The sequence below is a fragment of the Beta vulgaris genome, chromosome 5 (assembly GCF_026745355.1).
Source record: "Beta vulgaris subsp. vulgaris cultivar EL10 chromosome 5, EL10.2, whole genome shotgun sequence".
Lineage (NCBI taxonomy): Eukaryota > Viridiplantae > Streptophyta > Magnoliopsida > Caryophyllales > Amaranthaceae > Beta > Beta vulgaris.
Genome location: NC_079206.1, coordinates 20,273,722 through 20,300,370, shown reverse-complemented (window position 1 = coordinate 20,300,370; position 26,649 = coordinate 20,273,722). Strand labels below are relative to the sequence as shown.

The window sequence follows — 26,649 nt, the reverse complement described above, 5'->3', positions numbered from 1 at the left end:
ATATTAATAATAATAGTATTTTTGGATATTTTTAAATCATAGTTTTAAATAATATTAATAATCATAAATTATTAATAATAATCATAATTAATGATAATAATGATAATTAATAATAATTTTATATTATTTGTATTAACATATTAATACTTGATGATGATTATATAAGAACAATAATATCTAAGAAGTAAATTAATATTACTCTTTTCATAATTAGATATAATAATATAATGATATTTAGTAATAAAAATAATGATTGGATCGGACCGTGCAAAATTGCATCATAACCCGTTTTGACGCGATTTGGTTGGTTTATGGGCTAAAAAAGTGAGTTTATTTGTGCTTTTGACCTAAACAATATTTCTCCTAATAATAATAGTAATAATAATGAGTAAAGATATAATAAACAAAATAATATATAGAAATAATAATTATAATAATAATAATTATAATAATAATAATAATAATAATAATAATAATAATAATAATAATGAGTAAAGATATAGAAGTGAGTTCATATGAGAATGCATACTTACATGAGAAATGAGAATGGCTTTTACACGCTATAACTCTAATGAAAAAGTGATGTAACTCCAAAAAAAAACAAAAATTAGAAAAAATATTTCGAAAAGAAATTTTTTTTTGGGCTTGAATTTTTTTCAGGGGTATAACTCTATGAACAAGTGTTGTAAGTCTTGTAACTCTAATCCAATCGTGTGGTTGAGATTCATTCTCATTTCTCATGTAAGGAGCATTCTCATGTGATCCTGCCCCTATATATATATATATATATATTATATATTATAATATATATATATATATATAGGAATAGGATCTTGTGAAAACTACTCTTAGGCTGAAAACTGAAAATCAAAGATCCACACCGTTGATTTTTTATCGTGTGGCCAACATTGATGCTGCAGTTTTTTGGGTAAAAATCACTCTTTTCTCTTTCCTCCCTTCTTTCATAGTTTCACCGAGTTTCATACTCTCTCTCCTCACCTGCTCCTCTCTCCTCCCCACTTCTTCAACTGGATTTCACCATTATCATCATCTCACTCTCAACTCTTTTTTCTCATTTCACCTTCCCTATTAAAAAAATCTCTTTTTCTCTCTCCTCATTTAAAAAAAAGGAAAGCAAATGTTCCCAATATGAGAAGCTTTTAAACCGGTACATCAGTCATTGAAATTCAAACAATCATCAACTTCTTTCTCTCTCTTTGCACGGCGGTCGGTAACATCGTTGTATCTACACTTCACCGATCTTTTTCTTTGCCTTCTTTTGCAATACCTCTGATTTCTAAAAGGTTGTTTCTTGGTATTTTTTCAGCTTAGTTTTGTTCAATTGGATCTGTATTATTGTTTGTCAATTATCTTGTTGGTGCGTGAATTCGATGATTCGTTTATCGGGTTTGATTTCGCGTATTTAGTATGTGGTTGGTGCAAAATCAGGTGACAATTTGGCCATCATCGATCTAGGATTTGAATTAGGGTTTTACAATTTGTTATGTGTATCAACAATTTGTGGCCGTCAATAGATACTAATACAATATATATCTTCCAAAATTAAAAACTCTCTGTAATATAATTAATATGTGCTCATTTTTTTTTTTTTTTTGAGTTGTGGGGTTGTATGAAATATGTACCAGAGAAAACAGAAAGAAAGGAGGGAAATGTGACTTGAAAGGCAATATTTTTAAAGAAAGAAGAAGAGAGAGAAATTGATTGTTGATGAATATGAGTAAACCTACCAAAACCTTAACTATACTTAAAGTCGATATTTTCAGATATGGAAGATCAATTATAATTACATTTGTTATTTCTTTGTCTTTTGATGAATAATTAAAGTCAGTTGCTTTATTCTTGTTTTCGTATGTATTCACTTTGTTATGTGTATCAATAATGGTGTGTTTAGTAATACAATTAGTTAAAGTTACTCTTATAATACTCAAAATTATCCTTATAATACTCAAAGTTACCCTAGAAAGATGAAAATTAATTGTAACATAATAAAGTTATCCTAAACGTACTAAAAGTTACCCCTTATCATATATAAAGTTGCCCTTGAAATATATAAATTTATCCTTAATATAATGAAGTTACCCTAAAACAGGCAAAAGTTATCCCTAAAGTATATAAAGTCACCCTAAAAGTGGTAAAAGTTACCCCGTTTTCAGTTTTCAGACTAAGAACTGTTTTCAGCGGATCCTACCCCTATAATATATAATATTATATATATATATATATATATAATATATATATATATATATATATATATATATATATATGCCATCAACCTGGTTTGTTTTTCTTAGCAATGTATGCTAGATTGCTGCTAAACTTTAAATTCTGTTGTTGTTCATATATCTAGTGTCGGTACTTTGAATTAAGGAGTTGAGGGTTTTGCATGCATCTCCAATTTCCAAGATTGTTTCATAAGACGAGCTTTTCTAAAAGAGCTGATTCGGTATAGTTTAAAACAATTTTATATAGTTCGGTAAAACAGTTTGATTCACTTCAGTCAAAAAACAGTTTGAAATAATTTTCAGTTAAATTCAGTTGATTTTTAGTTCAGTTCAATTTAAATCGGTTTTCAATGCAATTAATTTCATTTTGGTTTGTTTTCGGTTGAGTTTTAGTTCAATTAATTACAATTTACTTTAATCTGATTGACTTGTTGGTTTTTAACTTTTCAGTTATGGGTCAATTCAGTTCAGTTTATTCAATTTAGTTGGACATCAATTTGCAGTTTTCAACCATCAGTATGGTTCAAACTGACAGCACTATGTATTTATGGAACTCCCAACTTTATCTTTAAGGCTTAAGGGTTTAGGAGTGTTTGTTTAATCGTGAGTCTCGCATCTTTTGGAGTCCGAAACCTCACAAATCTAGTACTATAATTATCTGATGTTGGTGGTAAATGTACAAGATGAGACGCAAAATGGAATATAGAAGAACTAGGCTACTCTTTAAGATGGAACACATACCTTGTATTATATTAGGAATTGGGGTTGGCTCAAATGGTGAGCTTTCTCATCTTCCCTAGTAAGGTCTAGGGTTCAATTTCTACCCCAAGTATTTGCTTAGCATCTTTTTTTAAAAAAACCTTGTATTATAATACTTCCGATTTTAAATAATGGTCCAATATACTAATCTAGCTAGTCAATTCACAAAAAGTTGTCGTTATCTTACATGGAAGACTTACTTCACTAGCCGACTTAACCCATGTGATATAGGTACCTTCATTCTCACTATCATTCTCTCTCGTCATAGAGAGAGAGAGGTGATAGCTCAGTGACGTACTACCCCAAATTTCAAGGCATTATATAAGGTCCGAATACTCATTTCAACAATATGTTGGGACATTTACTTCTGCATTGTTTAGCCTTGTACTTAGTCTCTGAGCTGGTGATCATGCAAGCTAATAACCTAGCAGGGGTTAGTATTCTGACCAATTATCTTTTCTAATAAAAAAAATTCTCTCTTGTCATATCTAAGTGATGTGGGATATGCCATTAATCCTCTTATCCTCTGTTTCACCTAATCTACTTTTTATAATTATTTTTACCCTATCTATACCAAAAACAACACTTTTCTAATATTTAGATTTTTTTTTTTTGAGTTACAATGAGCTGAACTGAACTTATAATGTTTTCAACCATTTACATTGTGGAGATGAAAGCGGTATGTATATCTATAGTACTCATTGGTAAAAGAAAAAAAAGAGAGCCAATGACACCAACAATAGGACCTACAGACACCATTTGTCTATTTTTATACCTATACATGGTGGACCATTATATCTTTGGGATTTTTTGTGTGTTTTAAGTTAATATACACAATATTATTGATATCGAGTTTTATTTTGCTGGAAGTGCAGGTTAACTCTAATTGAGTTTCAGAAAGTGACTATTTCTCAGTGATTGCTTGCAGCTCATTGATTGCTTGCAGCTCACAAACTAGTATATTGAGGTTTTGGAAAGTGACTGTTGAGTTCACTGATTCAAATTTCTCTGTCATATTTTGTGAAGATTATAAGCTCTTAAGTCTATTACATATTTGATGGCATATTATGTACAATAGTAGTTCTTAGCAAAGATAGACAAGGGATAACTGCTGCCGTTTCCCATTTCCCATTTCCCGTTTGTGTTTCCTTGTTCATTCCATCTACGGGTAAAATACAGTTTTAGATACAGTTTTGGAATAAAAACTCTCAAAATAAAAAAGCTCATAATAGGAGCTTTTTCTTTAGAGGATTAGGTAAAAATATATTCAATAACTTTTTTGCCTTTCATAATAATACTATACATATATATTAAAATGTCTATAAATGTCATTTGACACAAACAAATGTCAATAAGCTTTTAACAATCATTTAATTGTTACCAAACACATTTACAAAAGAAAGTTGTCAAATCAACAGTCAAATCTGCTGAACAAAAAGTTAAAACTCTAACAACAAACTCTAAACTCTAACAGCTAAACTCTAAACTGTATTTGCCAAACAGGACCATAATAGCGATTCGGTTGTGGTAATGGTAATATGTCACTCTTTTTTCTTTGATAATTGGTACTCCTATTTGGTAACTTTCGTATGTCTCACTTAGTAATTGATATCAAAAAGAGTTTCGAAGATCTCCAAATCCTTCGTAACGACGTAATCTCATTTTTAGGTTCTGTGGGATAATCTCATAGAAGGGTAACACATAGGGAACACAAAAAAAAAAAAAGAAAAAGAAAAAAAAGGGAGGTGAACTACATACTTTAATAAAACAAATACAAGATAACTATATCTCTGTCTCTTTTAGGCCATTTGTCTATTTTCAATTGCTATATATTTTTTCACAGTTATCGAGACACAACTTGAAACCTTAATATCTTGAAATATGTAGAAAAGAAAATTACAAGAATTATATACATTGAAAAGTACACATTAAGATGAATCAAACCCGCATGACTATGTTATATAAAGTAAATAAGGTCAAAATCGTCACGTATATAGTTCCACACATACAAGGTAGCAATTAAAAAGACGAAGAAAGTATATATGAAAAAGTTTATATATTTCCGCACGCATAGCATGTGTATAAGACTAGTTAAAAGAATTTTATCTCGATCTATTGGTATGTTTTTTATTCATTTATATGAAACTAAAATAATTTTTGTAGCAAAATTAGTGTTTACTGCCACTTAGATAGAGTTTACCTTGTCAAAAAGAGGCTTTTGCTTAAATATTTTAAAGTCTGTATTCTTTTAGTTAAAGCGTTACATAATATATGTGAGAAATAAAATTTCACCAATTTAGACAAATACTTCACCTATCTTTTTCTACTTGTTATCTTCTTTTTTCAGTCTTCAAGACACACTTTAAATAGAGTATTATTTTAAAAAATACGATTAAGCAATACATCGAGACTGTTGTAACATATCCAATTAACAAAACGAATAACAATGAACAATCGACACAAGAATTAACGTGGTTCACTAACAATGTGTTAGCTATGTCCATAGGCAGAGGAGAAACAATTTTATTAGGTTTAGGAAAGAGTACATATTACAGAATAATACTGAGGTAGAGGTTAATAATAGTGTTGAACCCTAGTTTTGATAATGACAAAGAAACAAAGGAACAAACTAAGTAGTGAACTAATGAATTATTTAAGTGTATGGTGTTTAAGGTATCAATACAAGGAACTGGGAGAATACGAAGTCCATGAAGAAGTCAAGAGAGGATTTCAAAGGCTAAGTAAAGAAGTTTCTATGTTGATACTGGAGCAAGCATTGGATCAAGAATAATAGAAGCTAGGCGTTTTATTTTCTAGTTCCAATGTAAAGAAACAAAGAAAGAATGGTAAGGAACTGTCGCAGTCTATTTGAGAATGAGCGTTTGTTCCTTTGTAAGGAACAAACTAAGTGGCACTTAGCGAATATGTTAAAGGAACTGAGTTAATAAAAGAACTAGACTTAGGCGTGTAGTTATTGTAACGGTTAAATGATAATTGAGTAAGTCATGCCTAAAATATAGGAAATTAGTTTATTCTAATTTCAAATGATAAATCAGTTTTAAAAAGAAAATCTGTTTTGGAAAAAGATTTTATTTTTCGGAAAATAAGAAAATAAATATCCGGTTGTTAGAAAGATTTTAATTCAAAGCACTAGTAGAATAAATGCTATTTGCTGCGGTTAAAAACTGCCCTATTGCTGCGTTTTTGGGCGCGCAGCAATTAAGGGCGCAGCAATAGGTAATTAATATATTGCTGCGGTTTTAAACCGCAGCAATATTTGACATATATTGCTGGGTTTTAAGTATAAAACCGCAGCATATTAGTATTTTAGATTAAATAGTAACAACATATTTGCTGCGGTTTTTTACTTAAAACCGCAGCAATATACGTTGGGCAGGAAAAAAAAAATTTTATTTATTTTGACATCAGATTTGGAAAATAAAAGGTTGAAATAAATAAAACATTATTATTGAAACTAATGACAACAAGTTATTATATAAAATTCAAAAAAAAAAAAACACAAATAAAAAAAACTATTATGTTATTACTTTTTTTGAAGCAGATTATAAAAAATCTGCTATGTAACTTCAAAAAATAAAAGAACAAATTTATACTATAAATATAATAAGATAATACAATAAAACCTAGATTTGAAAATATTACAACACAATAACCAAAATAACAACAATTACAAAAATAACAATAGAAAATAATACAGAAAAAAAACACAAAATTCTGAAAAAATAATCTAAAAAAAGAAACCGACGACGGAACGATCTGAACGGCCCAAGAAGGTCGTCGACTAGCGCGAGGTTGGGGCTTTCTTTGTCTCGTCTGAACGGCCGACGACGGATTGACTTCGACCGACGAAGCAATCGAACAGCCGACGACGGAACGACTTCGACGACGAAGAAATCAAACATGCAACGAGGGGACGACTTCGACCGACGATAAATCGAACAGCCACGAAGGAATGACTTCGACCGACGAAGAATTCGAACAGCCGACGAAGATTTCGGAAAGCCGATGAAGAAATCGAACAGCCCACAATGAAAACGACGAAGAAATGGAAAAGCCGACTAAGAAATCGAACATCCGACGAAGAAAACGAGATAGATCTCATAAAATCACCCAATTTGAGAATTGATGTGTTGATTCATTCGAAGAATTGAGATGAGAGGCGAAAAATTGAGAGTGAAAGGGGAGAGAAGAGGCGTGAGAGGAGAGAGAGGAGAGGGAGTTGAAAAACGGCCGAGAGAAAAAAAAAAGAGGTTGAGAGATAAGGAACCCTAATAGCATACTTTTAATATTTGACAACATAAAGCCCAAACCCGCGCGTCCTTTTTTTTTAAAAAAAAAGCATACAATATTGCTGCGGTTTTTGGCGGGAAACCGCAGCAATATATTTTAAAAATATTTTTTTTATATATTGCTGCGGTTTCCCGCCCAAAACCGCAGCAATATTAGTCTTTCCAGGCCCAATTTTTTTCAAAATGCATTCCGTTGAACCATATTGCTGCGGTTTTGGGCGGGAACCGCAGCAATATAGTTATTTTCTATTTTTATTTTTTTTTGCGTGTAATATTGCTGCGTATAGGTAAAACCGCAGCAATATCACCGCAGCAAATAACATTTATTCTACTAGTGAAGATATTATTTTCTTAAAGATTAGAAATTCAGATTTTAAGATAAAAAGAGTTTATAAAAACTGATTTTCGGATAATGCTCAAGGAACTCTATTACTTAGGAGTAATGGCTGCAAATTTATCCACGTTCATTTATAGTTCATGGGATCATGGGACATGATGTAAAACGTGTTCCTTAGGGGAAGGAACATCATGGGTTAATGGACTAAACATGTACTCTAACATTTAATCCCACGTTCTTCATGATTAACACTATAAATATAGAAGTCTAGATAAGTTCCAAATTGTGTCTGACTAAGTAATTAAGTGAGTTTAACTTATTAAGTGTCATTGCCTTCATTCTCTCATAATAACCATTTGTTCTTTGCCTTCTTACTCTAATTCCACTAAGCTTATTTCGATCAATTGTATTTTGGTTTTTGGGGTAAGGGAACTTTGAGTGAAGTTCTGTAAGAGAGAGGCTTTGAGTAAAGCTTGTATGTGTGAGAAAACTTCGAGTGAAGTTGAGAGGAACTGCTGTTAAGAGAACAGTGGATCAGGAACTTGAGTTTAGGAACTCAAGGTGTGGCTCGAGTTAGAATTAGGTTGTAACAGAGTTGTTTGGCCTAATTAGTGAAAGTGTTGAGTTTAAAAACCCTAGTGGTCGAGGTTGTTTCTTCTTGTTGGGCCCAAGAAGTTTTTCCTCGTAAAAATCTCTTGTGTTCCTTTAGCTTGTTTATTCGTTTAAGTTTTAATTTTCGCAAAAAGTTACGTTTATTTCTACACCTACAATTCACCCCCCCTCTTGTAGTGTTCCTAGGGAAATAACAAATAGGATTTATATAGTACCCTACTAATTAACCTAAACAGATGGGCCTAAATCTGAAACTAAAATAGACCCGATATAATAAATAACCCCTAACTCTAACAGGGAGTTTCACGCCCGGACCTTGTGCTAGGTTAATCCTAGCGCTAGATAAATAATTCACCCTTGGACCTTGTGCTAGGTTAATCCTAGCGCTAGATAAATAATTCACCCATGATCCTGTGCTAAATTTAATCTAGCACCAGATAAATAATTCAAGATATAGTTCAACAGAGATAAATCTAATACAATCATAAATTTCCTCCTAAATACTAGTGAAATTAGAGGGCATAGGCTATGAACATTTACGATACAAAATAAGTAGCAAATTGGTCCAATTTTTGTGGTCCTTGAAGTTCATTGAGGTAAAAGTTTATCAATCTCAACCTTAACGCAATTTAATCGTATAACTAGTTATTAGGCTCGGGTTATGCCCCGGGTTAGAAAATATTTCATTTATTAATATATTACTTTATGATAATAACACTAAATACAACTTAGTATAGTGGTTAGAACTTTAGTATATGCACTTTAGGTCTCGGGATCAAACCCTATACTATGCAATTTCTTAATTTTTTATGTGTTGTACATAGATAACATGAACTAAAACTTTCTAGGGAGAGCGCCACGTGACACAGTTTCTTATTTTCGCACGCCTTTCAAAATATTTGCGTATAGATAAGTAAAGATTAAAAATTTTATTCTATAGGATGATGGTGTGTCTCCATTGAAATAAAGCAAATAGTTGTATATGTCAGATTGGCAGTATAGACTAGTTGATAAGGTATATGAGAGTCAGAGTCCTGATTTAAATTCAAATCTCCTCTACATTACTTTGTAATTTTCTACCCACTCAAAACATGTTATATACGTACTCTATTTCTAAATAAGTACATCATATAGAAGTGGCACAGAGATCAAGGCATTTAAAGAGAAAAAGTTGGGCACCACAATTAAAAAAACATTAAGCAACTTAATTAAATAAAACATTAAACTAATTACCCGATAACTTTATACCCCTACCATCTTCCACCTGCCTTCCACCACAACAACACCACTGTCAACCACTGGCGACCACTGCCACCACTACCGGAAAACATTTCCCTCTCGTAACCCGGCACCCCCAAAAACCAACATTCTCCCCCTCGAAAGCACCCCCAAAACCAACACCCAAAAAATTAGGGTTTCGGTTTAAGTAAATCAGTGTTTCCCACCCAACCCAATCCAATTCAATGTCAGCTACGAATCCACAATAAGTTGTCGAAAATCACACAAGTAACAAATACCAGCAACGGAGTCAATAATCGCAATGGCTTCCTCATCTGAGCCAGAGTTCGTTCCCTCTCAGTCGATTTCCTCACTCGCGTAACTTCTAGGGCGTGAGAATTGAATCTCGTATCGGTGAATAATTAGGGTTTTAGTTAAAGGACATAGAGAAGGGGTGGGTTGAAGGGGAGAGAAAGGGGGTGGGTTGAAGGAGAGAGGAGGGGAGGGGTGGGTCTTCGACACCGATAAATTGCAGATCTAGGTTTTTATAGGTTTGATTTGAACAAAAATTTATTTTAAAGGTTTTATAAGGATGGTACTGGTGGCATAGTGTTGCTAGCTAGTGGTGGTATTGGCTGGTGGTGGTGTCGGGTTGGTGGTAGTGCTGGTGGTGTGCCAGGTTAGTGGTGGTGTTGGGTTGGAGGTGGCATCGGGTCGGTGGGTTAAATTGGGAATAGGGGGTTTGGTGGTTGAGTTGGGGAGAGAGAGGGGGGTGAGTTTAGTTGAGGAGAGAGAGGTGGTTGAGATGAGGGAGGGGGTTGGGTGCATTGATTAATTAATATTATTTAGGTTGTTTGATGATAAATTAATTACGATTTTTTCACCATATACTCTTAACAATAATTTTTTTGCACAAGATAATCATGCGAGTTTCTAATATACCCCCCGACGTTTTAAAAAAAATACATCAACCTACCTCTATGACTAACGAAAGTCTAACACTGTTAGTCATTAACCCCAATCCCCCTCTAACCTTAATTAAGTATCCTGATCGAATCTCACCTCCTCTAACCCTAGCCCTAAACCCTGATTCCTAATCAAATACCCTAACCCTAACCACCCAACCATCACCCTTCCCCCCTACACCTCCGTAGCTCCCCTTCCCCCTTCCCCTGAAGCCCCTCTCCCGCAAAGCTCGTCCTCCTCCCCCGCAGCCACCCTGCATCCCCACCCCCGCATTCCTCCCTGTCGCACATCCCCGCAGCCCCCCTCCCCACGCATCCCTGTATCCCCCTTCCTCAATCCCACATCCTCTTCCTCCCAGATTTTCGAACATCTGGGTTTAAATTCGAAATATGGGTTTTAATTTGGAGAATGAAAACTGAGGAGTGCGAAAATCTAGGACGAAGAGGATGTGGGGATGGGAGGATGCACGGGGAGGGGGGATTCGGGGTAGGGCTGCGGGGAATGAGGGAGGGGATGTGGGGTGGTGGGGACGGAGGAGGGGTGGCGCTGGGGTAGGGGAGAGGTGGTGGTTGGGTGGTTAGAGTATTAGATTATGAGTTATAGTTTAAGGTTAGGGTTAGAGGGAGTTAGGTTTAGAGTAGTTAATTAGGATTAGAGGGGTGATAAGGGATTAATGACGACGATGACTACTACTACTAATTGTCAGAACCGATCTAAACTGATCTGAAATGAACTAAACTTACATTAATTCAATCCAAAAAAAAAACAGAGCCTTATTCTTACATTTACTAAAATGAGAAATGTTATACTTAGGGTGCGTTCTCTTCACCTGAATAACCCTCAACTTATCTGAACTTGTACTTATTGGACCTGAATCGAACTTATTAGACTTGATTGGACCTCATTGAACCTTATTGAAACTTATTGGATTTGATTGAAACTTATTGACTTTTTTGGACCTGATTGAAACTTATTAGACCTTATTGGACCTGATTAAAACTTATTAGACCTTATTTGAACTTATTAGACAAAAAATTGATAAGTTACAACATAAATATTACCCGTAACGTACTACCCCTCAAAATTTATTATGAAATAATAATTATAAAAATTTGCCCTTTTAAAAAAATTATTATGAATTATCTCTTACGATAAACAATTTTTTAAAAAAAATGCTATTTATATACTTGCCTATATACAACTTTCACCACTAATATATCTAATAGTCTTGATAATAGTAACATGAATCTGATTAGAACTTATTGCACCTGATTGGAACTTATTGGACCTGATTGAAACTTATTGGATCTTATTAGAGCAACTTCAATGGTAGAGCAAAATAGAAGTTGGCTTAGAGTGCCACATAGATTTTTCTAGCTAACTTAACTTTAAGACAAAACTCCCACAATGGCTTAGCTAAACTATTTTGTTACTTAGGTAGGTCCCACAATCACTTTTTTCTTTTTTTTAATATATAAAATATCACTTATTGAGAAGCTATTTGTTGGGTGGGACCCAATATTTTGGCTAAGCCAATTTGCTTTATAGAGCCAATTTGCTTAGGAAAGCAAAACTCCATTTTGTGCTCCAATGGTTAAGCAACTAGCTAAGTATTTTTGCAAAATTGCTAGCAAGTCCTTTTTTTGCACCATTGGAGTTGCTCTTAGACCTGATTGGAACTTATTGCACCTGATTGGAACTTATTGGACCTTATTAGACCTGATTGGAACTTATTGCTCTGATTGGACCTGATTGAAACTTATCTGAACTGAACTGAACTTATCTGAAATGAACTTATTGAACCTGAAACTTAATTTATTAAGGTAAAGTGAACGCACCCTTATTTAGAAATGTAAGTTAGTAATAAGTATGTTGGACACATAAATTATACAAGGGGGCCTGAGAATGGATTCCCGTGCTCTGACTGTTAGAAACAAAGTTTGTAACAATTCTGCAAATTAGACCTGATCATTTTGGCCCGGCCTGCTTTTTGGCTGGGTTTGGGCAGAATTTTTTGGCCTGCGGTCGGGCCTAATTTTTTTTTTTTGCTTTGGGCAAAAGTCTTTTTTTTACCCGGCCCGATTTTGGCCCGGAAAGCCCGCTCATTTTGGCCCCGAAATAGTGGGCTTTGGACACAAAATTTTGGCCCGAACTTGGGCCCGACCCGACCAATGTGCAATTTTTTAGGCTCAGCCCGACCCGGCTCATGATCACCTCTACTGCAAATCAAAGGAATAATCAAGTGAGCTTTTTAAGGAGAATGAAAAATGTGGCACAGTAGTTTGGTGAGTTTACTTTAGAGCATTAATAGTCTTCTTTGCACGCGATGCATACATGGATTATTTTGGCGGTTATTCTTAAATTTCATCGAAATGAAATTTTGAATTATGTAATCTACAATTATTATTAGTTCTACTTATCTTGTGGTGTAAATGCAAAATATAAAAATTACTTGATGGAAAAGTTATTTTCTCGGTATTTTTATGACTTGTTAATGGTTGTTGGTTTTGTTATTGCATTTCAAAGTTTTTGGTTGGTAGAATTAAAATTTTATGTCTTTGCTTTGTAATTGATTTGAAAACTGTTTTAATTATGTTAATCTATCCTTCAGTCATAAATCTTTACTTTCACTACACAAATTTTTATGACAGTTTATTTTAACTAGTTTGAACTTTTTTTGATATAGATATTCTAAATTATGAAGGGATATGATTGAGGAAAATCTCAAAATTTTAATAAATAATAATTTTTATTGAATTAATGGTTAAATTTTTTTCAAAGGGAGACACTATAACTCTATGTAACTTATATAATAGAGATTAATATTAGAAGGCTTTAAGTTCCTCCACAAAGAGTAAAGTGCGCTAATAAACAAGTACTACGACCAATTGATTTTCTGAAAATTCATATGAATTTCGAATTTGCTTGAAAATGCCACCCATATGTCTATGATGGTCGTTGAGCAGGGGTTAATAGTAGGTCCAAGTACTTCGTATCATGGACATTGACAAATGACAAAGTCTAGAGGGAGTGAGGGACACATACTATCATGACTTTAGAGGTCCAAAGTAAAACTTATCTAAATCTAACTAGGATAGGTGAGTTTGAATGCGAAGGTACGATATTTATCTATCAGTATACATACAATTAGTTTGGGTATCTCTATTGTATATGAAAATATATTGAGATATTGAAAAAGGAAAAAAAAAAACAAAAACAAAGGAAGAACTAGTGGCTCCAATTAAACAAAAAATGGGGAGAAAAAAAAAATTGAAAAAGATACTACATTTAAACTGACTAGTTGTCTTTTTTATATAAAAAAATGCAAAGACAATTCACACACATTACTTGCATATGAGGTTAGTATGAATTATATTAAGTACGTCTGACATGTAGTAGGTGTGTCATTATTTATCAATAAGGTTATACATATTTTTATTTTTATTTTTTGTGGCATTAGGAAGATCTTATCCTACCATGAATTCTTGGAAAATGGAGGATACAACTATATAAGGAAAACTGAATTCTTCCCCCTGTTTGTTATTAGTTTTTATATTTTAAGTTTTATGTTTCTCAACATACAACTTTGACCATTTATTATCTTGATTATTTCAGTTACCAAAATTGTTTAACTTAATTAGATGTTAGTCACAATTTTCCAGTAAAAGTTAGCATATATATAAATAGTGCAAACGTATAATTTTTTTTGGATAGGTAAGATGAATTGTCTTAGCGGGCCGAAACCTCACAAACGTCAACCCACTACGGGTTAGCGGGCTATATAATCTGAGAGTAAGATGGGAGGGTAAGGGAGATCCTTTCCCTCAAAGTGCCCCTAGTGGGAATTGAACCCCCCAAACTCAAGATTGAAATGTACAATTCCAACCACTAGGCTAAGCTTAGCTTAGTAGTGCAAACACCTAAATGTTATTACTAATTAATAGAAAAGCGGAGGTAGTATATTTGTATACTGCTAAGAAAGAAAAAGGACGAAAAAGATGAAGGACAACCACCTTACCATACTTATTCTTCTAAGTGAATTGACATTACCTTAGTAAGCTAGCTTTCTAAGCTAAGCAAGCCTGGTTCTCCGGGAACTATAATAGGATGTGGCTCGATCATGACGGGTATGGACTTTTTCCATAATGTGATAGAGGAGTCACAGTCCAGTTCCCCCCAGCTATCTCTTTAATTTATTTTTACTAGCTAGAAAGAATAAGATATATGAATGAAAGCGAGTATGGGCTTGGCTCAACCTTTTGTTCTCTCCTGATCATGTCGGGGTGGAGACCAGCAAAGTGAATCATTCAGCGGTAGAGTGTTCATAGAAAAGAAGGCGTCGCCCAACGAGTGGCAGATTTTGGTGGTGGATGCTAAAACAATTCATTTTTATTTTGTTTTTAGAGAGAATCTTGCTCATTTAGGAAGAGTATGCGTGCTACGGTTAGGCAATTGATCGCAGATTATGCGTGCTACGGTTAGGCAATTGATCGCCGATTGTCATTCGGGCTACCGCACATAAAATTCCGATCAACAACTTGGAGGTATGGCTGAGTGGCTTAAGGCATTGGTTTGCTAAATCGACATACAAGAAGATTGTATCATGGGTTCGAATCCCATTTCCTCCGGCACGGAAGTGGAACGAGCGGGCGAAATTACGTGAGAGAAAGAACCGAACCCCTTGGGAGCCAGGAGTCTAGTCCCTCGTGTTAGAAACTGACAATACGCAATGGCAGAGGGACAATGATTTCAAGGCTGTGCCGTGGTAGGAGACCACTGACTTGAAAGCAATTATGGCCCGACAACGATGGTAATCGATGTGGCCGGAAAGCTCCCCAAGGTTAACACAACAGCCTAAAACTGCCACCACTAGCAGTATAGACTTGGAGAATAGCACGAAACCCAGGAAAGAGAGTGAAGAGAAGGAAGAGAAGAGAATGTTTTTGTGTATATAGAACTCACCAGGAAGCACTGATTTTATAGGAGAAAATCAGGCCAAAAAACGGAAGGCAGTAAATAGGGAAGATATTATGGGATTGCATTAATCCTGTAACGGTCAAAACGTTACAAATCTTCATCAGTCACACACGCGCTCAGCCTGGGTCTAAAAAGTTAGTTAAGTTAAGTTTATTCCCCAAGGCCTATGGCCCTAGCCTGGTCTGGGCGGGTGGCGCGCGCGCGTGTGTGATAGCATGCCCAAACCAAACATGACATCCAACCAACTCAATAATAGGAAGGAGGGAGGGAACATAAAAACAAGGAAGTATTCCCTCCCAGAAGTAACGTGGGACATTTCAATAAAAGAAGCTAAGGCTTTTCAAGCCTTGAATCCAACAATCCCCCACAAAGGCTCTGAAAAACAAAAGAAATTCCTTGGTAAGGAAAGGAAATTACTTAAGCATCAATTTCTTTCGGTTCGAATTGATGCATAGTGAAATGAGGCAACAACTTGCTATCTAGTGAGTGAATTTCTCTTGAACTCTCTAGAGTTCCGTTGAGACCCCCACAACACATACCTACCTTAAGATCGTGTAGTCTCTGCGATACATCATAAGCGCTTTATAGCCATGCGCATTCCTTGGGTTTAATAAGTGCTCTAGAAGACAGCCCAGTCTTTCATAGAAGGCGGCTTAACCTCCACACTTACGTAAGTAGTCCGTCAAGGGTTTCTTAATAACACACCCCGAAGGGATATGAAGCTATTAAGAGCAAAAGCTCAACCTCTCAATGTAAATCCATCAAGTGTGTCTCAGTAACACCACCAAAAGGCTATGGATTAAAAGCACTACCATGTGTCATAGGGATGAGAGATGTAGTGCAAGTTAAAATTTTATGGCTTTGTTTGACCTCAAACGGGTATCCATCTTAAAATCTCAACCAATGGGCTTTAGCCCCATCCCCTTGACGACTCTAGGACGACTCTCCTAGATAACCCCTTAGTAAAGGGGTCTGCAAGATTTCTTTCGGACCTCACATAGTCCAAAGAAATTACCTCATTTTTCAGGAGTTGTTTGACGACTCCATGTCTGATCCGTATGTGTCTCTTCTTACCATTATAGACACTGTTCTTAGCAACACCAATGGCTGCTTGAGAATCATAATGAAGAGTGACAGGTGCACCCGATCCTCCCCATAAGGGAACATCAGACAAAAGATTTCTCAACCATTCAACTTCTTGCCCTGTCAACTCGAGGGCAATGAACTCAGACTCCATGGTGGAACGTGCTATACAAGTCTGCTTCGAAGACTTCCACGATATAGCACCACCAGCAAGGGTAAACATATAGCCACTAGTTGAAATAATCTCATAATTACCAGATACCCAATTTGTATCACAAAATCCTTCAAGAACAGCAGGAAATTTAGAGTAATGCAGACAAAAATAATAGTTCCTTTTAGGTATCTGAGAAGATGATGAAGAGTCTTCCAGTGTTCATTACTTGGGTTATGGGTATATCTATTAAGTCTACTCACTGCATAAGCTATGTCAAGTCGAGTACAGTTCATGATGTACATCAAACTACCTATGATTTTCGCATATTCACTTTGAGAGACACTTTCACCTAAGTTCTTAGTCAAATGGATACTAGAATCATAGGGAGAACTCACTGGAACAACATTACAGGAATTAAATTTTTTAAGCACCTTTTCCACATAATGAGACTGACTAAGAGAAATGCAACCGGAGATGTTCTTAAGTCTTACTCCTAAAATCACATCAGCTTCTTCCAAATCTTTCATCTTAAATTTTGAAGACAAGAAAAGTTTAGTATCATTAACCACCTTTAAGTTGTTACCAAAAATCAGCATTTCATCCACATGCAAACATATAATAACACAATATAATCCTATCAATTCGGAATACACATAAGAATCAGAGTTGTTGACAATGAAGCCATTTGACACAACAATACTATCAAATTTTTATATCGTTGTTTTGGTGCTTGTTTGAGCCCATATAAGGACTTCCTCAACTTACACACTTTATATTCTTGACCTTGCACCATGAAACCCTTAGGTTGAGACATGTAAATCTCCTCCTCTAAGTCACCATTCAGGAAAGTAGTCTTAACATCCATCTGATGTATAACTAAGTCATGAATAGCAGCAAGAGCTAGTAGGGTCCTAATGGTGGCTATCTTAGTCATAGGAGAATAAGTGTCAAAGTAATCTAGTCCTTTCCCCTGAGTGAAACCCCTAATGGCAAGCCTAGCTTTGAACCTCTCAATAGTCTCATCAGGTCTCAACTTCTTTTTAAAGATCCATTTACTATCTACGGTCTTTGATCCCTTAGGTAAGTCAATTAACTCCCAAGTAGAGTTAGACAGTAAGGAATCTAATTCGCTCTTAATGGCCTCTTTTCAAAAACTAGCATCCACATATCTCATTGCCTCTTCAAAGGTCTTTGGATCCTCTTCTATCATGAAAGCATAAACTAGTTCATCACTCAACAAGTCAACACAAGAACTTTCACACATGAAAGCAGTTACAAAATCAGAACCAAAGTCTTTTTCTACTCTAGGTCTTTTACTTCTCCTAGGCTCATCTATAACAGAAGAACTACGAGCATGCATGTCAACTGAAGTACTACTCAAAGTCAAATCAGCAGGAATATCACTAGTAGGTTGAATAACATCATGCGTAGAACAAGTAGATAAATCAACAGCAGGAGAAGAATGAGAAGGCACAGATGCAATATCACCCTTTTTCAAAGGAAAAACATGTTCAAAAAACCCAGCATCTCTGTATTCACAAATAGACCTATCACTCAAAGTCATGAATCTATAAGCAACATGAGCATAGCCAATAAACACGACATCAAAAGTCTTGGGTCCAATGTTTGACTTCTTATAGTCAGGCAACCCAACTTTAGCTAGACACCCCCACACTCTAAGAAAACTCAAGTTCGGAGGATATCCCTTCTATAGCTCATAAGGGGTCTTATCTAACTTTTTGTGAGATACTAAGTTAAGAACATGATAATCTGAAAGAACTGCTTCCCCCCACATTTCATCAGGCAACCCAGAACTTACAAGCATAGCATTCATCATATTTTTCAAGGACCTATTTTTTTGTTCAGCGATACCATTTTGTTGAGGTACATAGGGAACACTAAGCTCATAAATGATACCCAATTTCTCATAATGATCATTCAAAGAGAAGTTCTCATACTCTTTACCCCTTTTAGACATAACCCTCTTGATTTTCCTATCAGGTTGGTTTTCTACCTCGGCCTTATACTTTATAAAAGCTTCCCCTGTCTCACTTTTGGCTTTAAGAAGGTATAACTTAGTGAACCTCGAGTAATCATCAACAAAGGAAATGTACCAAAATTTTGCTCCTCTACTTCTAGTGTTCTGAAAATCAACTAAGTCCGTATGAACCGATTCTAGAAGTTGGGTGGTCCTTTGATCATCGTTTTGCAAGGTTTCTTAGTAAATTTTGCTTCAACACAAACTGGACACTTAGAAAACTCTGTTGAGGACAGATTAGGAATTAAAGTTAAGGTCCTTAGTCTCTTAATAGAAGCAACATTCACATGTCCTGATCTACCATGCCATAAATTTAAAGACTCCGCAATATAAGCAGAACCACAAACAGTTTTATTAATAGCAAGCACTCTGCTAGCACTACTTATTTCCCACTTTCCTCCCTTCCATCATCCTTATTTGGTTTTTCTTCCAGCTCCTGACTCCTACCTAGTGTTCTTCCTCTCCCCACAACACTTAATTCCTCCTCCAATTCCACATTCTGCAGCATTCTCACCATGTCCCCCACTTGAACTTCCGGCAATTTCTTCTCTACATGTTTTGGTTTAGTAACAAATAGAGACTTGGCACAACATGGAGCATTTGCCATATTCTCAACTCGTTCTTTATGCTTTAAGACCCATATCAAAATTCAAAACAGGTAGGTCTACATCTTTGCGTTCGTCACAGTCCTTCACTCCATGAATGAACATAATCTTTTAAGCATTCAAAGAACACATTTTAATAATACAATGAACATGCTACCAGACACACAATACCAGACACACAATAAATATATGACCAAATATAACGAGCATGTGACTAAAATGATTTTATTGAATACATGATAGTGATACGTCGAACATTGGCCTAAAATGTGCACATTGTACTTGTAAATAGAATGATAAACATCATATAATCATACAAAGAACATTTGAACAAATATCAAACATTTGTAGACAAACATATAGCAATCAACCCATCATTAATTCATATCATTTCATTGAATATATTGCAAACACATAATCAACATGTGACTGAAATGCAATGAACATCTGACTAACATGTGTTTCAGTGAACATATGCTAATATGATAATGAACATATGTCATAATTCATGTTATAATGTTGTTATATGTGTCAAGGACACAATGAACATATGAATAAAGGAATCTAACAACTGAACAAACATATAATAAATATATGGGGTAAGTATATAATAAACATATGACTAACATGATTCAATGAGTACATTATAATAATTCAACGAACATATATTTACAGTACAATGAGTATTACCTAGTTATTCTACCTTTTTCCTTACGTCGAACTCATTCATCCTCTTCATTCACTTTTGGCTCTTTTCTTCGTTCATTGCAACATCAATTGCAAGGTTGTTTTCATTTTTTCACAAACAACCATCAAGATCTTCACCACAAAATAAGGAACAAGTAAGAAACGAAAGTGCAAAATGTAAAAAAAAAAATGTTCTCTTTTCTTATCAAAAGCATAGATCTAGTACCTTATGTTGTTGATTTTGCTTTGCAACTTGTTGTGTTATCTTCATGTACCAAAATTATGCAATAAAATGAAGACTTTTAATTAAGAGTTTGATGAGATAGGTTAGAGATAAGTTAGAAAGATGTTGGAGGATTTCGGAAGAAGAGAAAGAAAGTCTCTGAAAATTTGTATGGAATGAAAGTAATGAATTCAAAAAATAGGATTTATGTTTTTCGGTGTTCATTGGAGATTCAAACATGTTCATTAGCTTTGCGATTATTATGAAAGTGCTTTTTATGTTGTTTTGGGTTGTATTTTGACCCGCGTCTACCATTCTCATGGTAGACACAAGTCCACCATCTACCCCTGTATGTTATACCCTTGGAATTCTTAATAGCCCAAAAAAAATCTTCCTATCAGAGTATCTATGTTATTAGCTATTGCATGTGGTTGGTGTTTGGAAGACGGATAGGATATGGGTAATGGAGGCCAGTAATATGGAAAACTTTTGAGAAGAGAAAACTTTATCTTGTTCACCCTAAATTTGAAAAAATATATATTGCTGAGTCACTTCCCCTTTATATGCACTGTTCTTTTGATGCTATTTCCATGCACATTTGTGGTTAAAAGAAAATGAAACGGTTGTTATATAAATTAGATAGAGAATAATTATAAAGGTGGAGATGAAGTTTAAACATGATATTGCGTCAACTTCATTTCTTTTCAACATTGAAAGCATGTGCTTTTTTTCTAAAGTTAATCATATGTAACTATGTTTTATATCTGATATATCTTCAATCTTTTTGTTTTTCCTAATTTAACTTTCATGGTCAAGCTTATAAAATTGTTATTATGGTCAAAATTCTATAGACAAAGTTATGAAAATATTATTGACCAATATGTTGAAAAAGTATTTTCATAAAGTAATTATTATAATGTATACTAACATATGGAGTATCTCATCTAGTTTTTCCTAATGATGTGACACTCTGCTGTGGTGGAGACTTTCCTTCTGTATATGTAATGCTTCAAGCTTTTGAGTTGTTTTAAGACTCTTCTGGACTTCAGATCAATAGTCAGAAATCTGAGTTTTATAATGTTGGGATGCCAAATTATCTTATTCACAAAATAAAGGATGTCTCTAGATTTAATCATAGTAGACTTTCTTTTAAGTATCTTGGTGTTCCAATATGTGCAAAAACAATCTCATCTGCTGAATGTGGGGTTTTATTGAAAATATTTGGAGTAGTAGGAACTTGTCATACACAAGGAGACTCCAATTGATTAATTTTGTGCTCTTAAGTATTCATGTTTACTAGGCTCAAGTTTTATTATTCCAAGAACTGTTCCGCATGATATAGAGAAGATTTATAGAGTCTTCCTTTGGTCTGGAAATTTCTATATATACTTCTAGAGCAGGGAATGTATCCTTGGAGAATGTTTGTCTACCAAAGTAGGTTGGTGGCTTGGGTATTAGCCAGATTTTGCAATGGAACAAAGTTGCTTTGGTGAAATATGTTTGGGCTATAACTAGCAAGCAAGATTCTTTGTGGATAAAATGGGTTAATGATGTTTATATCAAAGATGCTGATTGGTGGAGTTACAAGATTCACAAAACAGTAGTTGGTATTAGAAACAAGTATGTAAGGCCAAGGAAGAAATCAAATTGGTGTATTCTCAGCAGGAGATTGCTAATATGCCTAAATTTTCAATTAAAAAAGTTTATAAGAAGCTTATAGGGGTTCAAGATCCAGAATATTATGATAAGTTCATGTGGAACCGTCTCAGTATACCAAAGCATAGATTGATTGCTTGGATGGCCATGAAAGAGAGACTATGGACAAAGGATAGACTAATGCAAGCTGGTGTTGTTCAGAGTGATGAATGCCAATTTTGTGTTGTTGGTCATGAAACTCATATCCATCGCTTCTTCCAGTGCAAAAATTCTCATGATTTTTTGCAAATAACTAAGAGATGGCTTGGATACAACATAACTCCTATTGTTTTTCATAGAATTATTTCCTATCTTAGAAGGAGCAAAAGGAATGGTTTTCAACGTTTGGTTATGGTTGCAGTATTATCAGGGCTGATGTACCAGGTTTGGTGGGCCAGAAATGAAGCGTGTTGGAATGGTGTGGTCTGGAGACCAGAGGTTGTTGCAAGAAGAGTTCAGAAGTTGGTGGTTGATAGAATTTTTAGTGTTTTGCCTCACAAACTGTTTGATGCTAACAGAGTATGGCTTGATTCATTAAGATTGAATGATGTATAGTTCTTTTTTTAGGCAGTTGTCTTTTTGAGCTTGTATATCTTGCTAGAGAGAAGAGTCCAACCTAGTTGGTTTGTTCTTCTCTAGTGTAGACAATTAGGTTGTATATGTCTTTTTGGTATGAATATAACCTCTTACTTAGCAAAAAAAAAAAACATACGGAGTACATCTTTTGATATAATATAGATCATCAAAAATATTTCTTGTGCAACGATGTATTCAATATGTCTACTTTTTAAGGGATATATGTTTTTTTCACTTGCACTCATGAAAAAGTGAAAAAGGATAGAGAGAAACAGAATAAAAATGAGATAAAGTGAAAACGGTAGAAAGGATAAGATTAATAAAAAAATATTATTAAAGTAGACCAACCTACCATATAATAAAAAATGGTCACGTCTCCATAATATAAAACAGGATCATTTGTCATAAACAATTTTGTATAAGCCACTCTTTGTGAAAAAAACCTTTTAAATTTTTTTGTCAATACAAACCTTTAAAAAAACATTATTTTGTCACATGAAACCCGCTGACGTCGCTCCTGCATTGACCATATTTTTCCAGCATTGACTCAGTTAATGATCCATATTACAATCTTTCTTATTATTTTTTTACCCACCAACGGCCTTAAAGGAACAAGAAATGGGGTGTTTATAGGGAGCACAAAGGGAGCAAAAATCGTTTCGAGTGCTGAAGAATTGGAGCAAAATGATGTGGGAGGGATTTATTTTCAATCATTAACTGAGTCAATGTTGGAGAAATAAGGTCAATGCTGGAGTGACATCAGTTGATTTAATGTGGCAAAAAAATTTGCCTTAAGGTTTTTCTCGACAAAATTTTTTTTTTTTTAAAGGTTGTTTTTGACAAAAAAAGTGGCTTATAAAAGGTTGTTTATGACAAATTTTCCTATGAAAAAAATAACCTCAAATGGCAATATGCACTACTGGAAAAAACCTTATATGACACAAGTTAACACTAACTGATCCGGTCATTTATCAAACCGGATCAGTAAATTAGACAAATAGATCAGCATGGCCCAAATCAACATGGCCTAAGGCCCACTTGATTGGTTTCTTTCAAGTGCACAAAACGCTCTCACCCACAAACCCTATCCCCTCTTCCCTCACATGCTACATTTCTCCTCTTTAGTTCTCTAACTCATCTCACTTCCCTCTCACGAAAACCCTAACACTCACCCTCTACTCGATGTCGTCTTCACTAATCCTCTCTCTTCCCTCACCTTATTCGTTACCCTCTTATCTCGTCGTCGAAACCACCAATCACCGTCTTCACCATCATCATCTGATTCACTCTTCTCTCTTATCGTTGTCGCAAACCACTCGCTCTTCTCTCTTCTCTCCTCTCATCATCGCTACACTAACCACGACCACCATGCTTACTCAAGTTTCAAATCTGAAGTCGTCGTCGCCGCCTTCGTTCTAGATCATATTTCGTCGTCGTTGTTTAAGATTTAGGGTTTGTTCCAGATTTAGTTTTTTTTTATTTTTAGTTAATTTTATTTATTTTGTGTAATTTCTTTTAATGTTCTCTGGTCAATTTGTGTTTATGTGATTTTCTCTTTTGTAATTTCATTTAATTACATTTGTACCTCTTAGTTTATTTTTGTCATTTTTTTCCTTTAATTTTGTCTGTAAATTAACAAGATATGGACTTTTTTTATATTAATTTTTGTAATTTTGTATGATAATATTTTGATTTTATTGTGAAGTTGAAACTTGGAATTTTGTATCTGATTTTTCATATTGATAATATCAAGGGAAATAAAGTGTTTAACTTCTGTTTTAACAACTTGATAATATGATCCGGTGTACATTACAAGTGATTTGTACAATATCAAGGACCTGACAATTTTTTAAAATGAAAATAAAAAGTACTTTATACAAAGCACAATATTGTGCTTTGTATAAAGTACTTTTTTTACCTCACAAATACCTAACTGATACGATATGTGCTATGATCGAATCAGCTAATTCCTAACCGATTCGGTTTTGAACCGTATCAGTTGACTTTGACTAACATCTGCGAGCCTAACCAATCTGGGACAAAATCGGATCTTTAAGCCCGATTTTGATCGAATCGTATGGGGCTTTTTCCACTAGTGATGTGAAAGTAGTAATTAATTGTTTGTGTAATCATCATAAATTCCTCTACCTATCCCGTATATGATTTTGAAAGGTAATTCGATGAAGCAAAAAAAAAAAATTCGGAAAAATTCAAACCAATAATCTCACGTATTAATGGTAATGCACAATAATCCCAACTATCAACCTACCTTCTCAAATTTATCTTTGTTTTTATGTTCACTCCTCCAATCGGTAAAAATCAGATGTGATCATGGGTCGGGCAGGGCAGTGCCTTAAAAAGAATTGCCCATTGGTCGGGCCAAATATTTATACCCGAAACCCACTATTTCGAGCCCAAAAAACGGTCTTTTCGGGCCAAAATCGTATCAGGCAAAAATTTAGACTAATTTTAACTTGCCTAAAGCACATCCCAAAGCAAAAAAACGGGTCGGGCCCGACCCCAGGCACAAAATTTTCTGCCCAAACCCGCCCGAAATTCGGGTCGAGCCAGGTTGATTAGATCTGCTCTAGTAAAAACTAAAGATGTGATGAATTTTTTACTAGCCATTTTCTATCATTTCATTATTTGAATTGTTCTTGATTTGAAACATAAAAGGTTTGTGAATGAAGGTATTAAATTTTGTAATATGTTGCAGATTGAAAATGGTATCTGAATATTTGTTGGTTAATATACTTATTTTATTTTTTGATATTCAGATTTTATACATATATTATAACTCATAAGAGGAAAGACAAGTCTATTCTCATCAATTTATAAGAAAAAACGAAGCTATGTGAAGTTCATCTAAGTTGAACATGAACGTTCGATAGTTACATATGAATATTGTGCAAAAAGAATCAGGGACCTCAAAATTTATTTTTGTGTTTTTTTCACAAAATACCCTTGAATTTCAACTTGTGCACCATATATAAATGCTTTTAAAATTTTCTATATGCAGTTGGATTATTTTATACTACTATATTAATACATCGCAATGTCCTTAATGATTAATGCAATTAATGTTGTCACTAAAAAAAATTCAAGTAATTGAGGTCTTAGCCATTAATCCTACACCTGTTTTTATTGATTTTCATGGCTAAATTACTACATCCTCATCTCTTTTTACTCTTCGACATCCTACTTTTGACTTCAACTTACTTTTTTAGTAAATCGAGCTTATCTTACTATATTGAACTTATATTTCTTGAATTGATTCTACTTTTAGTGAAATTGAAATTATTTTTACTAATTCTTCATTGCTTTCTTTTATAATTTTTTTTACTTAACGGAAGCTACTTTTGTTGAATATAACTTATCTTTACTAAAACTATTTTTATAAGGTGAACTGAACAAGGTATTTATCTCTATTATTAGTGGTGTAAATGAAGGATGAAGATAAAGGTGATTTAATGAGGTAACTTAAAGCGTTAACAAGTTAATTAGTGAAGTAATAATGTAGTGGGTATGAACATTATTAATTAAGGGCTAATGAATTAATAAAAGTAGGCATTGGAACAATTGTGAAATATTTATTATCTATATATATCATCAAAACGTGTGCGCAATCAATATAGGTCGCCATGTGTTTTCCCACCTTACCATAGAGCAGGAAAAAGTTGTGACATGAACATGATACAAAAAGAAAACGGTTAGTGTTGAGGATTTACACTATTTAATTAAACAAGTCAACATGACAAGACATGTCTTTCTAAATGGGTTGGACTAGTGTTGAGGTTTTCAATACGAAAATGAAACGCTTAAACTCGTTTAACACAATTGCGACACAAACTTAGTATATTAATATAGAAAAGTAGCTTAAAATTACCAAAAACAAAACCAGCACAACAAGCCTTACACGAATCAGAATGGAAAATTTGGGCTAGTGTTGAGATATATCAACAAATTCAATTAAATGAGTCAACATGACACTACACAATTATTAAATGGGTTGACATACTGTCAAGTTTCTAACCCGTTTATATATACACGACACAAATACGACCTTTTACTTTGGCACCTCATACATTTGGCATTCCATTAGAAAGTGATCAAAATACGTGTATACAGTGCATGAGAGGTCTTAAGTGTTGGAATATTTATAATGT

At 34.4% G+C, this 26,649-nt stretch overlaps 1 protein-coding gene across 1 annotated transcript; it reads left to right on the top strand.

The window, feature by feature from the left end:
• The first annotated feature begins 21,889 nt into the window (after window positions 1-21,889).
• On the top strand, window positions 21,890-22,462 carry LOC104893277 (uncharacterized). Its single transcript, XM_010679376.1, has one exon. The coding sequence runs from the start codon at window positions 21,890-21,892 to the stop codon at window positions 22,460-22,462; it is 573 nt and encodes a 190-aa protein (XP_010677678.1).
• The last annotated feature ends 4,187 nt before the right edge of the window (window positions 22,463-26,649 follow it).

Coding starts and splice junctions, on each gene's coding strand:
- LOC104893277 (XM_010679376.1), top strand. CDS start 21,890: ATGCCTAAATTTTCAATTAAAAAAGTTTATAAGAAGCTTATAGGGGTT.